The following is an 18,105-nucleotide window of genomic DNA, read 5'->3' as shown; positions in this document are numbered from 1 at the left end:
TTTTCTTGTAGGTATTTGTAAATTTTGCTAAGGACCAAAGCGACGACGACCACACTAAGGACCTGTCATTGCACAAAAACCAGACTGTGGTAGACATTGCAATCCTTAATTCCTTCCTGCAAGATGAGAAGGTAAAAGAAAGTTGTGTGTGAGCCAATTTCAGCAAAGAAATGATGAGCAGAATGCGAACTTCCTTTTCCTGGGATAGGATACTCCCAAAGAAGAAGCTAGAGGAAGAGAAACTGGACACTCTACTGATAACCATTCAATGCAATGCAATTCAATGCAATGAAAACAAAATTCCTTTACAGGGGCAGTGCCTCGTGGAGTCGTCTTGTACTGTTCTCAAGTGAAAGACTTGAACTTAGCTCATTACAGTATAACTCTGAAGCTGTGGTAAAGCACCCATCAGATGCTGTGGGCTTTCAACCATACTGTATTTTGTCCTGTACAGTATGTTTTTACTAGGGTTGCAAAAATAGTTCATCGAGGAATCATGGCCAGTGGTTATTTATAGATATTTTAGACATGAACGTTTTAGTCTTTTAAAACAATCGTGTCAGGAGTGGGAATTTCCTGGTGCTACATCCATTGCTGGCAATGAATGCACCAAGACAGTCAGTGGCAAGAAGCATCACCACCAGTGTTGTAGCCTTAGGTTGTGAAAACTTACCTGACCAGCTGCGTTTCCTAGACTGGTGCAGGTCTGTTGGTGACAAATCTGGGGCCACAAAGCAGTACTTGCAGATGGGATGGCAAGAGACAGGCCATCATATCCATGCATCTCCATCAGTAAGTGGTGATATGCAGAACTGTGAACCCTGCAAATGCACAGGATTGTCCCACCAGCATCACAACCAATAACCTACTCGACTAGGTTTTTGTGTAGCTAAGTACTCTCCTGCTCCTTTGAGGTACTGCAGCAGCTGCATGAACACCTAGTAGGAGGAAGTGGGTGAGAAGCAGACCTAGGGTTTAGACCACAGCAGCAAACTCAGTAGTTGTACAAGCTGCTAATGCCAAGAGCAAATTCTAAATCATGAGATGACACTCAGATATGTAATATCTGCTCTTTAACCCCTGCTTTGCACCAGAAAGGTACCCATCATCTGAAGTTATTGCTTAGCACAAGCATGTTGCCATTTCTGGCTTTGCCAGATAAAACTAGAAATGAGATGTAGATTTTTTTTTTTAACAGTATTATTTATGACTTTAAATAGGTAGGTAGCATAATTAGGGATTGAAAGTGCTTTCAGTTGATCTTTGTAGCCACAGTATTTCTTTACGTTATGCCTGCAATGCTATGCTCTCGTTCTATCCATTCAGCAATAGCTACATTCATGATCTGACCAAGTTCCAGACTCTAGTAATCAGCTGCTATCTGCAATTACTGCAAGTTGTTCACCTAAATTTTTCCCGTTTGGAAACTGATATAGCGTTAGATTAATGTGTAAGTTTCTGCTTCTGTTGTGCAGTGTAGTTTCAGTCATTAGGTGATCCCTAACTGGAGAATACACCTTTATTACACATGTGACAGAATCACAGAATGGTGGGGGTTGGAAGGGAGGGACCTCTGGAGATCATGCAGTCCAACCCCCCTGCCAAAGCAGGTTCACCTAGAGCAGGTTGCACAGAAACGCTTCCAGGCGGGTTTTGAATGTCTCCGGAGACGGAGAGTCTACAACCTCTGTGGGCACCCTGTTCCAGTGCTGTGCAAATGCTTCAGTAAAAATCCCCTTCAAGAACAAGATGGTTCAAAATAGTAGCGCTACATCAGTCAATAATTTTTACAAGTGCAACAAAGTTTTACAAAGCCAGAATAATACTAGAGGGGATGGATGATATATGGTAAGAACAACCAATTCTTGTTCACATTGTACAACAGTCATAGGAGAGGATGCTTCCATTAATACACTTACAGGCCCCTCTGTCTTGCTTTTACATTCAGAAATAGGTTCAGTAATGTGGTTTGAACCCAAGTGCAGTTCCTGGGCTATTCCTGTATGTCATGCCTCCACCTTAAATACCCATTCAGGTTCTGCACTAGTTCTTGATGCTACTCAGCCATGAATCAATCACGGACCATTTTCTTCTGTGAATGCCCATAGCAGCTCAACAAACAGTGAAAAGGCTGGCATGAGCCTGAGGAAGGCTGATTACATATTTCCAGGTATGCTTGGTAACACTGACCAATTCAGCATTTTTAATACACAAACAGTTAAGTATTTAGCACAAGTTCCCAGATCCTGCTATGTCCTGCCTTGGGATGAAGTAAGAGCTTACTACGTGCTCTGCTGAAGTGCCTTTTTCATACTTTTTTTTTTTTTATCTGTATAATACATTGCTAAGGGGATTGAGAAAGGAGTGTAATGGGGATTGGTATACCTCACTTAAAACATGCTTTGTCATTACCTTTATGGCATCATCACCCTATGGGGATGAGTTACAGGGTGATCAATACACCAGACTTCCAGGTGCAGAAAAACTACTAAACAGCTGAGCTACAGCCATGAGTTTTCTGTAACAGGCTGCAGGTATGTCGCGGTATCATTGAAAACAAATAGCATGTATTGAAGGCTTACCACTGCTAAAAATCACTATTACAAATCAGCATTAAGTCACCGAAGCGAAGGGCTTAAGTTTTGCATTGCACCAAAGTAGTGCGTGCAGAACTGGAACGAGTTCTAGGAGGATGCAGATTTGGTCCTGAAGGGGCTGTGGTTTGCTCTTTGTAACTGCTCATGTAAATGATTAATTTAGCAGGAAACAACAGTTTGATCGTAACACTCTTTCCTTAGCCCACCAAAAAGAGACTCTTGATTCTTATTGCCCTGTGAATGTCCTGCTTATACAGAGTCTGCTATCTGTGACAAAATGTTACCGTAAACATGGATGTAAACTGAACTATTTCATAGCGCTGATCTGTCTTGTTTGCACTGAACAGACAGCATAATGCAACCCTCACGTGAAAATTTGTCATGGAATAAGTTCAGACAGCCACTAATTTACTCTCTTAAGCGTGTGTTGGGGAAAAAAATCACTCTAGGGTCACATACAGTATATGAACCACTCTTGATAATGAAACTGCACTGAGGTGTTAACTTATTTTAAACTTTATCACTATCGATATGTTGCATCCCTCTTTGTAGTACAGCTGTATTTTAGTAAGGAGTTGTATTTTCCCCATGGTTAAACCACCACTTTGTGCTTATCCTTCCCTCCTGAATTATAGTTGGTCCTTCATTCCAAGCACTTTATGCTATCTGTAATGGGATCTATTTTTGCACTGGAATATCTGTTAACTTTGCAAAAATCTAGAGAGATTTCATAACTGAAATTTCTAAGTTAAATCCTTAAATGGACATTTTCATTAAAAGCAAAAAAAAAAGTATATATATTTGTATTTGCTAATAACTGTTATGTGAAGTATTAAAAGGCACTCTAATTGCCTTGCATTAAGTAAAAAATAAAGCTGTTATAGCACCATTGGTCTTCAAAGTGTCATTTTTGCATATGTTCTTTGGAGGAGTGCTGTTAGCAGCTCTTGTTTTGTCGTGTTTTGTTGTGAACTTCAATACAAGTTCCAGTATCTCTACAAATTGGCATGAGCCACGTACTATTTTCAGGTAAGTGAGGTGAGACAAGGCTTGAGAGGCAAGTGCTATTTTAAGCTTCTAAAGTTAGTAAATGGAAAGGTCTCCAGCAAACCCTGAAAAAAGTGCTCAGTGTAACTGTCAAATCCAGCTGCAGAGCGTAACAAATTTACCTCAAAATCCCAAGTCTGGTACCTGCCTCTGAATATTTCCATTAGAGGGATGCAGAAAGCTGCAACTATTGATAATTGTTCCTCCTCTTTGCTAAAAATACCCTATACTTGTTTTCACTGACAAAGCAAAATGTTATGTTGGAGTATAAAGAATCTGAAATACCCTAAACTGAGCTAGTATCAAATTACAGGAATATCACTCATGTTAATACTATGTCGATTTTGAACAACATTTTACAAATGAAAGCAGAATAATGGTCTGATTGCTCAAAGGAAAACTGATTTTAAAATTTTACCTTCCTACTGCCTATAGTCCCACTGTCAACCAGTTAAGTTCCAGAATCCAACCAGTTCTTGAAGTTACACTCATTAAGGAAGTTCATCTTGAGATTAGAAGCCAATTAAAACATCCTGGGTTTTCTGTTTCAATCTATTGCCCAGCTGGTGCTTTGGCGACTGTGCTTGATTTATAAATCTCTTGTTAGAGGACAACAAACTTTGGGATAAAGCATGCCTCTAATTTTTTACTCTCTTTATATTGTTTACTCTCAATGCTGATGACAAGGAAATAGTTTTACTGAAAAAAAAAATGGGTTTGGTATACTTACTCTATTATTTTTTTTTTCTGGTAAACAATAAAACAACTTTTTTTTTTCCCCACCTGAATGCAAAAATTGTCCTATTAATTCCCTGTCCCATTTTTCAGCCGATGTTCTTGTTACTAAGAAAAAAAGGTCCTTCTTGGAGTTAACTGCCATAAAGCCCAACATTCTCAATCAACTAATAGTGATAGTTTATCAGCCATTTATATTTTACAAATAAACTTTTTAAGACAGTGGTTTCTGAAGTAGTGGTTGTTCCACCCAAGAGTGCTAAAGCTGCCTCCCTTAATACAGCAGCTGCATCCCATCCATGCTCCTTTGACACAAGCATAATAGCCTACAGCTGATTTTTTTAGTGCCTTCCATGAGACCTTAATGCACTTCAGGGAAGCAATAATCATCATGAGGCAGACTGCATGCAGATACTTCAGTAGGGTTGTGAAATCAAGTGCTTATTGCAAGCCAGTGATTAACCTGTGGAAAAGCCTCCCAAGTGCTCTGCCAGTTAGTGACCTCTACATTGCAGAAGAGGGTGCTCCATACCACTGCGCACCCAAGTTTGACTTGACGTGCCCTCTGCCCTGCTGCTATTCACTCTACTGCCTCTAAAGCAACTGGTACCAGACTGTTGTTGATCTGCTGAACGCTTCATGTGGGGAACGGGGTTTATCATTTCACTGTTTAAAACAAGAGCTTGAGCTGTAAATGCTAAAAAAAAAAATCACGCTTTATCCAAATTTATTTGGCTTTTAACAGTCTGGCAAAAAGTATTTCAAAGAATGTAAGGACGTGTTGATCAGCTGAGTTTGACCGCACAGTTGAAGAAGGGCTAATCCAATTTCAGCACCCTAAGAAATACTAAAATACATAAGGCAAAGCATTATGTGTCTAATCCACAGTTTTGAGGAAGCATTTACTGAACAAAAAAGGAAAGGGCTGAAGTGAACTATAACAGAGGAATAAATGCTCTTCCTGTGGCAGAGTTCACTGGGACCCACTACCTGACCAGCTTCACTGCAGGTGCTCCTAGGGCAGTTCTGGCCATACTGACGTTCTACATTGCTCAGAATTAATATGCAGCATCCCAGTGAGAAGTCTGATTAAAATGTAACTGGGTAACAGGTATGTGGGTGCATTCCTTCTTAAACCAGTATGATGTGATAACTACAAGAGTCACAAAAGTACGTTATGAAATTGATACCAGCCCTGAGCTGTAGGGTCGGAGAAGGACAATGGAAGGTTTGGTAAGTGATCTAGCTATGCAGAAAAGCATTAGGAACTGAGAGGTTAAAATAAAAGATAGGTGAAGGGTGGTTCATGCCATAAGTGACATGGCTCAAGTTCTTTTTCCTGGGGAGATAGGAACATCACTATAAACTTCCGTTTAGCAGTTGCTATCAGGGTGCAAAATTTTACTGATTTATGTTGCTAGCAATCAGCGTTTTGCATCCATTTATTGTAAACTGAAGAACAGTTGGCTCAGTTCAAGAGGGTATGATGATCCATGTGATGGCACTTGCTGACAGCACTTCCATCTTGTCCTTTCTCCCGTCAGTTGCATCCTTTAGAAGGTTACTTCAGCGGCGAGCACTGCAGCGGAATCAGGAGCATATTTTTCTGGGACTCCAAGAATCTGACGCTGTCCCGCACTGAAATTAAATGCATATTTAATTAAGACAGTAATACAATCGGAAATAATATTTTTCTCAGCATGCATGCAGCTGAGGCTAGTGAGTTCTCTGGATCCATCATCTCTTACCAGCTGCTACCACTCTGGCGTCTTCATGGGCACTGTGCCTTCCCGCTGCCCGGTGATCTGGGCTCTCATTCCACCAGATCACGTGGACTGAGAAAACACAAATAGTCAGCTGAATGCTGTTATGCTGCAATACAACATGTACTGTAAGTCCTAGCACTCTCTCTTCACCCATTAGATGCCTTGCAGTTAGCAGAAACAATTCTCCACTAAGGGGTGGGATGATCCTTTGCTGAGCCTTTAAAAGCTTTGACTCTTCAACATCAGAGCTGAGAGGCTTTTAAGATAGCAGCACCTGGCTTAAGCCTGTAACCCAACACACAAAGCTGGGTTCAAGGACTGTTTACAGGACTTTGGTGATCCACACCGACATTTTCATCAAGCCAGCCAATCCTGATCCAAGACAGGGGCTTGCCCCTCTCCCTCTGCCCCTTCTCATGCCAAAGTCTGTATCGGAAATTGAGCAATACCTGTGTTAAGTAATCCATACTCTGTGTGGAAAACACCAATCAGCTTGGTGTAGCCTGTGTTGATGTGAGCATTGATAGCAGCTCGAAACGCTTCCCCCCACAGTGCTGGCCCACCAGGCTTCATCTGGAAGGTAACCCATTCATATACTCCTGGAAGAAAAGGAAAAGGTGGCCTCAAGGAAGGAAACACAAATTAACATGCTAGTTCTCAAACCGTGTGTCATGGCCATAATGTATTTATCGTGAAACCAGTACTGCAGTTCCCTGCCATTTGGGGTCAGCAGCACATGAAACTGCCCCTTCATCCCAGCTTGTACAACATCTCACAGCACCCAGGGGCCCACGAGAGCACACCAAGCGGCTCGCTAACTGGAGCTAGTTCAAGTGCAAATGTAAGTACCAGGGATGGTGAGGAACCAAAGACCTCACACAAAGCCCAGTTTACCAATTTCCAGTGTTGCCTGGAAATTTGGGGAGATGATTGACACTGCTTTGCAGCAATTGCAAATACTTGTACATGTTTGCAGGATTTGGATAGCTGATTGAATGATGCAAGGTCGCCTTTCCTAAGACTGGTGGTGTTTTCTGGCATTGAAGTGGTCTATGACATTACAAACCCCCTTTGACTCCTGGCAGTTGGTCACAGCAAGATCTAAAGGCATGACCAACAGAACAGGACTAGTTCAGCAGCTCTGCTCCGCCAAACAGAGCTCTTCTCCTGTATCTCCCTTCTTTGTAGAAAAATGGCATCTTTTGCTGAAAAACTCTAGTCCTGCTTCAAGACACATTATCTGTCTCCTTTCCGTTCAGGTAGTTACTCTAGATTACAGTCACTGACACTTTAATGGAAAGCTAGACACTTGCCACATGGCAATGTACATCTGGTCTCATTCTCCAGCAATGGGCTGGAGATAAACTAAAATGGGAACAACGTGTTTGAAAAGTCAGCTCTCCAGTTTTAAAAGAAAACTGGACTGCTTTCAAATTGACCTGTTAACAGCATGACATTCAGGATCACAGGGGAACAAAGAACAAGGATTACTCTATGTATGCACATGCTGAGGGCTAAAGCAAGGCCAGTTTGACATCACTCCAGGAAACAAAGTCTGCAAATGTTCATAAATTGGGTAACAGTCAATATTATTAATACCACATTTGCTACAGAGAGAATTAAAATACATCAGGACAGGACAACTACACCTAATCTAATGATTGTTACAAAGTATGCTTGACTTGCCTGTATCTGTAAAAAGTAGGGATTATTTTTGGTTTTATTCAAAACCGTCATGCAAAAGAAGCAGTAACATCAAAGCAAATTGATAAAAGAGGAAAAACCTCTGTGAAAGAGAATAATCATTGTCTTCAGTGTCTCCAGAAAGTGCCCTCTCAGTGATAGATCATAGAATCATAGAATGGTTTGGGCAGGGACACCTCCCACTAGACCAGGTTGCTCAAAGCCCCATCCAACCTGACCCTGGACACTTCCAGGGATGGGGCATCCACAACTTCTCTGGGCAACCTGTTCCAGTGCCTCACCACCCTCACGGTAAAGAATTTCTTCCTGATAGCTAATCTAAATCCACCCTCTTGCAGTTTGAAGCCATTACCACTCGTGCTACCACTAAGTGCCCTTGTAAAAAGTCCCTCTCCAGCTTTCCTGTAGGCCCCCTTCAGATACTGGAAGGCCGCTGTAAGGTCTCCCCAGCGTCTTCTCTTCTCCAGGCTGAACAACCCCAACTCTCTCAGTCTGTCCTCATAGCATATGTGCTCCAGCCCTCTCACCATCTTCATGGCCCTCCTCTGGATCCAATACAACAGGTCCATGTCCTTTTTATGTTGGGGGCTCAAGAGCTGGATGCAGTACTCCAGGCGGGGTCTCATGAGAGCAGAGTAGGGGGGCAGAATCACCTCCCTTGCCCTGCTGTCCACATTTCTCTTGATGCAGCCCAGGATACAGTTGGCTTTCTGGGCCGTGAGTGCACACTGCCAGCTCATGTCAAGCTTCTCATCCACCAACACCCTCAAGTCCTTCTCCTCAGGGCTGCTCTGAAGCCATTCTCCACCCAACCTGTATTTGTGCCTGGGACTGCCCCAACCCACCTGCAGGACCCTGCACTTGGCCTTGCTGAACTTCATGAGGCCTGCATGGGCCCGCCTCTCAAGCCTGTCCAGGTCCCTCTGGATGGCACCCCTTCCCTCCAGCGTGTCGACTGCTCCACACAGTTTGGTGGTGTTGGCAAATTTGCTGAGGGTGCACTCAATCCCACTGTCCATGTCACCAACAAATATGTTAAATAGTACCTATCCTAGCACCAACCCCTGAGGGACACCACTCATCACTGGTCACCACTTGGACATCGAGCCATTGACTGCAACTCTTTGAGTGTGACTGTCCAGATAGTTCCTTATGCACCAAGTGGTCCATCTGTCAAATCCATGCCTCTCCAATTTAGAGACAAGGACGTTATGTGGGACAGTGTCAAATGCTTTGCTCAAGTCCAGGTAGATGACAAAGCAAGTCCAGGAAGACTGCTCTGACCACTACTACGGCGTTGCCATTTCGCATGTTCATTTAGGCTATTCACACGTCTCTTTACAACCTTAACAATCAACGCTCTAGTCAGTTAGTGATGTAAGTTAGTGTAAAATCCTTCTTAAAAACTTTGTCCCTCATCTGTTATGTCACCTCTTTCGCATGGGTGTATGTACATGCACTTGTTACATAAAGGGTTATAAAACCATGGAATACCTCATTTAAACTTTAAGCCATGTTTTGTTAGTCCGTCAGCATCAGTAACTTTAATCATCAAAAGAGAAGATAAGCTCACCCCCTTCTTTTGGAGGCTTCCCAAGCTGACACCAGGGTACCAGATAAGCAACCTCATTGTGCTGCTTTTCCATCAAGGGGAGAGCTGCGGAGATGAATTTTCCCTGCCAGTCGTTGTCATTGGCTAGTGCATGCCGGACTGCTGTTCTTTGGGCAAAATTCTCTGTAAGAAAGGAAAAAAAAACCCAAACCCTATGAAAATTGCATTTAATGTCACATCACACGTAATCAAAATGTATAATTACAAGGAGGCAAGATGCACTTACATAAGGTTGAAATTGATCTTTTTATACAGCATATTAGCTTGAAGAAGATGTGGTAAGTTTCCTCTAAATTCTGCAAAAATCTTTTCTTTAGCTCTCAGATTTAAATGGTTTCAAGCTAAACCACATTTTCCAAGAAAGTTTATTAAAAAGTTAAACGATGTTACTGTTAAGAAAGATTCATATATGGCACCCGCAGGGACTCCTGGATGTGGCAACAGTTACTGAGGAGATTCGGAGAAAGCACAGTGGATAAGGAAGTGAAGTGTGAAAGAAAATTCAGAAGGAATATTAGCCTACCAAGAGAAAATGAAGAAAAACATGAGTTTTGGTCTATATAAAATGACATTAAAATTACAAGTGTAGAAGTCATGTTTTTTTGTTCAGCTACATAAAAAGTTACTAGATACCCAAAATCCAGACCTTTTCCACAAATCCACTGAATTAAGAGTGCCTGAACTTCAACTGGTTAGGCTGCAGTGGCATCCTAAGCAGTACGTTTATTCAGACAACTTTCAATAATATAAGAGAAAAATCCAGCACCTGAGAATGGGAAGAACCTTGAGAAATATCGTATCTCGGGACCAAGAGAAAAATATACCAATTATTTTTAATTATTAAAAAGATACAAGCAGAGGTCTGATGAATCAAGGAGAAAAGATGTGGTACCTTACACAGGCAAACACCATTGGGAAACAAATAAAAGTTCTAAAGTTTTTCCTTAGTTTTTCATTTTAAAATTTTCTCACAGAATTCTAAAAATGGGGTGGTTTTTTTTTTTAGAGAAAGAACAAGGCAAAAAAGTTCTGAGAAGCAGGACAATTTATAAACCATAGATGGACGTAAACTCATAATATTCCTGTCCACAGATGGCTGGTCCCTTCACTCCTCCAGGAAAACAGGGGTGACTCTTTATTCTAAAAAGGTACTGTGACCATGCCAGATTTCATGAGCAGACCGAGGACTTCAGAAATAAACCCCCTCTATCTCAGCATACAGATATACCCTGGACTGCTGCAGGTATAGAAAGAAATGATACCAGTGTCCGTAACCCAAGCATCAATTTCCCTCAGGCTTGGGGTGCACAGCCAGCACACCTAATTTATCACCAATTGTAGCTTTTCTTGGCTCACCAGCACTGTCCAGGTCAGTGCTGACTCCAACAACGTCAAAAGTTGATTATACTGCAAAAAAAGCCTGTTGCTACCAAGGCTGAAGCAGCAACGAAACGCTTCATGCGCTTGGGACATTGGGGTGGCTGGAGTGGCTTCCGACCCCAGCGCAGTCCAGCTGCAGAAGCAGTTTAAGCATGCAAACTGCGTCCTCGTTTGTTGTAGGGGAGAGAACAGTTACACTGAACTAAAACCTGAGAACAATTATACGTGCTTATAGACATACTGAAACGGCACATAGATTATCTGCACTTACACGTATTGTACTACTAAGGAGGCCTCAACCTTTTTTCAATCCATTTTGAAATTCTGAAGACATTTGTGATTCAGGAACTGGCCCTAAATTGAAATATTTACCATGAACTGCAGCACTCTGCTGCAATTCCTCTATTATACCTGTTTTGAGCAGAGACCGCTGTTTAAGAACAGTTCTAACTCTCTCATCCCAACATCTCAAAATTGTCCTGACGGGCTCTGCAGTGTTCTTTTCAGTAATCAGTACAGGAACCAATTTTTTTTTTTACATTTTCTTACAGTAAGAGCAACAAATAAAAGCCTGGCAAGCATTCTCTTTGCCTTCTTGCCTAGGAGACAGGGAGCACAGAGATAGCAGAGCAGCGCAAAGGGATGCTGAGCATACCGTACTTCCAAACGTGGACAACCTTATTCATCGCTCCCAGCTCCACAGACCAGAATCCCACCAGCTCCGAGTGAGCTGTGCGAAGATGAAAGTACTTGTTGACCATTTCCACAAACTCCTTCATCTTTGACGGCTTAATGTCATATGTGCGGATTTCGTAGAAAATGCTATTATTTTGTCTGGGCCCTGTAGCAAGGGATGCGAGTACCTGTGAGAAAATATTAAGAAAAATAACTAATTCTCAAGCCAGAAACCCATCTTCTGCCTAATTTCTAGACTTTTTAAAGAACAGTGAAACTCTATAGATGCCATTTTTTTTACTGGGGGCTGGAAGAGGGAGTAAAAAGCTCCAATGTGCATTATTTCATGCAACTCCTTTTGGCAGTGCAACAGACCGTGACGTGTCTTTTACTTGTCACACTCAGTTGTTTAATTATTAACCCATAACAAAGCAGGATTTTCCTTTTCTCATACTCTTTCCTCAAGAAACCAGCAGCAGGATGCAAAAAGTCAAGGTAATAAAAAGAGAGTCGGCTAAACACGCTACTCAGAGGCGAGCCTGCTGATGCCACTGATGCGTCACAGGGGCAATATCAACGTCAGCCTGCGTTGCCCTTACCCGACCAACTCAACTCACGCTCCTGGAATGTTTTCTAATTAAAATCTTAAACCAGTATTAGCAAATAACACGTTGTTGGCAAAAGAAAGAAAAAAGATACCAACGCTCGGGAAAAGATGGATTCCTTTGCTAAAGTGCGCATCCTCGCCCTTCACTGGCTGCTTCCCAAGTCCCGGAATATGCTAACTTTTGCAACTGCCTCACTAACCTGGAATGGTGCCACTCACCTCTCAAATAAAACCAGAAAAACGAAGGCCAAACCAAACCTTTGGCCTTAGCCTGTATTTGCAAAGAGGTGGCTGCAGGGTGGATTTTGGACGTGACTTATTCCACGAGCGTCAGCAGGCACGCGTACTGTACAGCTCACGCCACAAAATGGCCGCCGACGGCCACTGATGGTCAAAACCAAAGGTCTTGTTTCCCAGCGACCCCTCGGAGTATTACACATCTAGTTTTGGTTGCTATGTGTCACAGCTTCACTTAGCGTTTTCAGTTTCTAAGCGCCCACAGGATGCTGAATGAACATCACTTATGGCGGGCTGTCACGACAGCAGTCGTCTGTCAGCGGCACGTCCAGTGCCGAATTTCTGCAGGAAAAGAGATGCCGAGACGTTTTCTGACACTCAAGCAGTCGCTGGACGGCGGCAGGGCCACCCTCCCGCACAAAGAACATGTCGCACGGTTCTGGAGAAGTCCCGGGGCCGACGCTCAGCACGCGGCGTGCCGGCGCTTGCAAACAGGCCCCTTGAAGAGGTTGTCACGACAACGACAGCGACAGCCCCGTGGGCTCCAGCCACGGCCGGGGCCGCCGGGCACCGCCCGCCCCACGCCCTGCCCCCCCGGCACAAGCCACGCCCCCTCTGGCCCAAACCACGCCCCCTCCGACCTAAACCACGCCCCCTCTGGTCAAAACCACGCCCTTCAGGGCCAAACGACGCCCACCCGCCCACCGCCCCCGCGGCCTGCACCGCAGCCCCGCCGCCGCCGCCGCGCTCGGCTCCCCCCGCAGCGCCCGTTCGGTACCTGAGAGCGGGCCCCGGCCCGGGCCAGGCGGGCGGCGGCGGCGAGGGGCCGGCGGAGCGCCCCCGGGGGCAGCATGGCGAGCGGCAAGCCGGGCGGAAGGCGAGCGCGGCGGGACGCCGTCGGTTGCGTGGGAGGGCGGGCGGGCAGACGGACGGCCCGGGGGCGGGGCGGCCGTTGGGGCGGTCTCGGCAGCCCGTCCCCCGGCGTGGGTCAGCAGCGAACTGAACCGCCGCGGAGGGCGTGGGATTCCTGTTTTTCGTTGCGCGGGAGTGGGATGGGGTGGGTGGGTGGATGGATGGACGGATGGGTGGGTGGATGGATGGACGGACGGATGGACAGATGGATAGATGAGTGGACAGATGAGTGAACGGTTGGGTGGATGGATGGGTGGGTGGATGAAATGGGAACAACCACCAGGAGAAATCCAAGATCATGGGGATCCTGTATCCTTCCCCCACCAGGCAGAAGGCAGTAGGAAGGAGTCAATGGGGGCAAGTCCACCTGCTCAGGGCAGCAGGTGAACCCCCTCCATGTCTACTTCACCTTCCAAAGTGCCTCTGTACAACAGGTCCGAGGCTCTGGATGTGAAGGCCAGTCAATGGATGATGATGTGGATGATGGGCCATCATCAGCTGAGGTGCTGACAAGGTCAGAAAGGCCTACGCCCTGTGTCACGACCACCTCCACAATGACAGAAAAATGGATTATAGTTGTAGGCAACTCCCTTCTGAGGGGAATAGAGGGTCCGATATGCTGGCCAGACACTCCTCTTAGGGAAGCCTTAGGAACGCTGCTTGAGTCAGCGTCCCTGTACTCTTCCCAGGATACCTGTCCCTACTTCCACTGCCTGTGCCTCTCTTTCTTGCCCTTTAGTTTGACCAGCAGGTCTCAGCTCAGCCATGCTGGTCTCTTGCCTTCCTTTCCTGATTTCTTACACCTGGGGATCAAGAGCTCTTCTGATCTATAGAAAGTGTCCTTAAAGATCTGCCAGCTCTGTTCTGCCCCCTTGTCCCTGAGGGCAGTTTCCCAGGGGGTCCTACTGACTAAATCCTTGAAGAGATGGAAGTTTGCTTTCCTAAAATTCAGGGTCCTGACTTTACTCTTTGCCTGACCCATATTCCTCAGGACTGCGAACTCCACCAGTGCAAATAGGAAGATTTAGACTAGCTATAAGGAAGACTTTTTTTACAATGAGGGTGGGAAACAGTGGAAGAGTTTGCCCAGAGAGGTGGTAGATGTGCCAGCCCTGGAAACATTCAAGGTCAGGTTGGACGGGGGTCTGAGCAACCTGATGTAGTTGAAGATGTCCCTGCTCGTTGCAGGGGAGGCTGGACTAGATGACCTTTAAAGGTCCCTTCCAACCCAAACTATTCTATGATTATATGATTCTATGGGTGGATGGATGGATGGAATATGAGTGCACACCTGAGAAGAAATGCTCATTCAAGTTACCAGGCTTCAGTGCCTGAAATTTGTTGCTTGTGCCTCTGTCTGAGTGCCTGAATATAATAAAAAAGTATCCTGACTGTTGGGGAGACCTGGGACTCTTTGTTACCCGCAGGTTGCCCTGGGGCAAATCACTCAGTAAATCATCCACCCTCCACCATTTGCAGGATCAAGCTTCAAATTGTATGGACAGAAATCCATACAGCCCTCCTCCGGAAGAAAGCCCTGTGGCTGTTTTCTGTAGCATTCTTTTGGGTAAATCCAAGCTTTGTGCCAGGTGTGTACAGTGCCAAGCACTGGCACCCCATTACAGATGTATGCCCAACCACGCAGTTCCTACTACCACACGGTTACCTAGGGGTGGGATTTTTCTGATGGCTGAGACTGTGTACCTTTGCAGAATTAAATATTGGCCAAACTAAAGATAAAATTTCCATTGGTGTCAGTGCATCCAGTGTTTTACCCGTGGGAGACAAATCCCAGCAAAGGGTGGCTCATGGAAGACTACCTGTAGTAACAAGGCAGTACCTTTCATGATTCCTCTTAATAAGGGCAGCACACTCCTTTCTCCACCCCAAGTAATTACGTTAGAGGGCCTACGCATGGAATTAAAGTGAAGAGGAAAATGATGAATTCATGCCTATGGAGCTTTCATGCTTTTGCTTACAGTTACAGACATTTTTTCCCTTTGTTAAAGACAAGCCCAGGAAGAAAGGCTGTCTAAATGGAAATGAGATTGAGAAACTAGTTCTAACACACACATTAAAAGAGTGGTGTGGAAAGAATGAAGTATCTGCACTGCATGTATGTTATATGTTCGTTTGCAAGCGGTATCCTTGGTTACATCTTTTATGTCAGAAGAACTAGCATGATACATGCTAAAGTGTTTTTGCAATATGGCATGAATAATTCTCATAGTTTCTGTGGCAGAAGCACACATGTAAAGTGATTACTGATGCAGTTATTGCCAGTTTAAGGTTGGTTTGGCATCTGTTTTTTTTTTACTTATGAGCAAATTGCATCTCAGCTGAAGGCAGGGAATGAGATGGCAAACTCCAAAATATTTAAGGTTCTCCTTTGTTTATCTTATTACATGGATGGAGTAATGTTGTTCGTAGCCATGCTGTACTGGAATATTCCTTCACATTTTCAAAAGCTTTTATTTTTATTTTTTGAACTTTTCCCGTGTTTGCTTTCTCATCAGGAACGATCACACAAGCCAGGATTTGAATTGAGTAGTCATAAAAAGAAGGTTTTGTTCTTGCTAACCTGAGTAGTCAATAAGAAGCTTTGCTTTTATATTTCTTTTGTGTACTCAGGGAATAGAAAGGTGAATGTGATTTTCATATTTGAGCAAAGCAGTTCAACACGGTGCAGAGCTAAAATGTACAAGAAACTGCACTGGAACTCAGTGAAAGGCTGAAATGATTCCCTGAAACAATTCAGCAAATTATTTTATGCAGCAAGTAAATTTGAGAAAACTGCTTTTAAGTGCAGCTAAGGATAGGGATAAGGATAGACTTAGACACAAATTTTTGAAAAGACTGTTCTTTCAGCTCTGCATTTTTGCCTGGAACTTGAATTCAGCATACCCCCTAGTATTTTCTCATTCATGTTCTTCTAGAAGCCTGGGGGTATGTTCTTCTTTCCACATGGGTGTGTCAGAGCCAGTGGTGAAACGAGAGGACTGTACCTCCAGCTCTTGCCTGCCACTCACAGGTCTGTTGGCCAATACACAGAATGGTAAACAGGAGCTGTGCTGCACAGACGTAAATTTCACAACTCCCAGATGGTATTGGACATCTGGGAACGACAGTGTTGATCTTGTCATAGAAATGATAGTGGATAGTATCTGCTACAAATGCTTTTTGATGGGAAGTTTTAATTTTGGTAATGAATTGATGATCCAAGTTAAATTTTCGATTTATGAAGCTGTGACTGCCAGAGCTGCCTGAGTTGAAATGGTTTTTTAAAAACTTTTGTTACTGGTGGAAGCCAAAGCCCCGTGGAGACAAAATGCAAGAAGGCAATTTGTGTGGTGTAGTGCATTTATGTGTTGTACTCCCTGCGTGCAACATTTTCATCCATTTGCATTTTCTCACGGAACAGGAAACACTTTTAGTCTGCTCTGTGACTTGTGAATGTGGGCAAGCACTGGACAGGATTTTTTAATCTCCTTTGTACTCTAAGTGTACCAAAGGACTTAATGCTTTCAAGGGCAGCTTAACCTTCATTTGCAACGTTTGCTTAGACACAGAGAAAGTGACTCAGAGGTTTTGGAAAATGAGAAAGCTCAGTACCAGCTCCTGTGCTAGGGGAGTTGTTCCCGTTCGTGAATCACAGCTTTCAGTTTCCTATTGCATGAGGGATAGAACAAGGAAATTTCCCTCTATTTCTCCATAGATCCTTCAGCTTAAATTCCTTCCTCAGAAAGGTAATTTTCAAAAGCACAGGAGGGAGTAACTCACCGCCCACGTTCAATGGCAGTAGGGTTTCCATTACATAGTGCAGTGCCATTGATAGGCTTGAGAAAGGCGTGCAACAAGCTTGTTTGGTGTGAGCGTAAGACATGGTGTTTTCCACTGTTACGTTTTCACAAATCTCTCGTGCTGAGCACTGCCCTTCCTCTCTCTAGTTGTGCTGCTGGGTGAGCAAGCAAAAAGGGGTTTCCTGGTTTGCACACAAGGCAACATTCCTGAATGTAATGCAGCCTCTTGGTACATTCCCAGTAGGCCAGAACATGTAAATATCCTCTGGTTTCCATTTCTCTCAGCTGTTCCACGTGAAAATCTGAATAACAGCTTATCAAACTTGGTATTTTCTGCCCTGCTTTTCCTAGCCAGTTTGCATTCCTCATCTCATGAAAACAAACTGCATTGTATATAAATATTTATTGTGTGGCACTGAGAATGCCTACAAGAACCAGTGTCATCTCTGTGTTTATGGGTGGTAAGAGTCACGTTAGTGTTCTTTGTACCCAGGGCCTGAGGACACGTTTGAACCAGAGGCATGTTCAGGTGCCTTACCAGGCAGTGAATGAGCATCAAGAAAAGTTGGTCTCATGTTTTTGCGTTGCTGGAGAAGGCAGTGGGAGAGCAGCCTAGTGCTTTATCTCTCTGGGAAAGCAAGTCTGTCCACTCTGGATTTATTCATCCAAATACGTGCCAGCGTTTGACACAGCCCCTGACCACACCAGGGTGAAGGCCACCAGCTGCCTTGGCCGGGCTGGGAGACCGCAGCCATCCGCTGCTGCACAGTGAGAAGATAAAGGGCAGAGCAGGCACTTAGGGCTATCTGGGAGGGAATAGAGAGCTGCTTCATACTGCTTGATTTTTAAAAATGTTTGGGCCTGATGTCTGATATGGTGACGCCTTGTGTTGTTGTTACTATCAGCACTAGGAGGAGATAATTTTACTGTGTCATTCTCCACTCATCTTGCAAGTAGCTGTAGCAGAAACTGGGTAACAGGCCACTACATCTGTTTGAATTAAGTCCAAAAGAAAACATGTAGATATGTTCCA

The 18,105-nt window shown here is 44.3% G+C and overlaps 2 protein-coding genes across 3 annotated transcripts in view; one reads left to right on the top strand and one right to left on the bottom strand.

Moving 5' to 3' along the window:
• Nucleotides 1-3,486, top strand: part of ABCA1 (ATP binding cassette subfamily A member 1) — a 100,193-nt gene extending 96,707 nt beyond the window's left edge. For both annotated transcript variants that reach the window (XM_074569115.1, XM_074569116.1), the window contains exon 50: nt 12-3,486. In XM_074569115.1, the coding sequence (XP_074425216.1) occupies nt 12-152 (141 nt within the window). In that variant the 3' untranslated portion in view covers nt 153-3,486. The remainder of the gene's footprint in view (nt 1-11) is intronic.
• A 1,603-nt stretch (nt 3,487-5,089) lies between these two features.
• Nucleotides 5,090-13,265, bottom strand: NIPSNAP3A (nipsnap homolog 3A). Its single transcript, XM_074569114.1, has 6 exons — nt 13,139-13,265; nt 11,497-11,704; nt 9,423-9,584; nt 6,595-6,744; nt 6,128-6,214; nt 5,090-6,017 (listed from the first exon to the last, which is right to left on the bottom strand). The coding sequence occupies exons 1-6, from the start codon at nt 13,211-13,213 to the stop codon at nt 5,941-5,943; spliced, it is 759 nt and encodes a 252-aa protein (XP_074425215.1). The 5' UTR covers nt 13,214-13,265; the 3' UTR covers nt 5,090-5,940.
• Between the last annotated feature and the right edge of the window lie 4,840 nt (nt 13,266-18,105).

Source organism: Larus michahellis, chromosome Z, assembly GCF_964199755.1.
Source record: "Larus michahellis chromosome Z, bLarMic1.1, whole genome shotgun sequence".
Lineage (NCBI taxonomy): Eukaryota > Metazoa > Chordata > Aves > Charadriiformes > Laridae > Larus > Larus michahellis.
This window is presented reverse-complemented; position numbering and strand designations above follow the sequence as displayed.

Excerpts from the sequence above, each read along its gene's own strand:
- NIPSNAP3A (XM_074569114.1), bottom strand. The coding sequence starts at position 13,213 with ATGCTGCCCCCGGGGGCGCTCCGCCGGCCCCTCGCCGCCGCCGCCCGC. Across the intron at positions 11,705-13,138 it reads GGGCCGGGGCCCGCTCTCAG|GTACTCGCATCCCTTGCTAC; the intron begins GTACCGAACGGG and ends ATTTTCTCACAG. Across the intron at positions 6,215-6,594 it reads GTATGGATTACTTAACACAG|TCCACGTGATCTGGTGGAAT; the intron begins GTATTGCTCAAT and ends GTGTTTTCTCAG.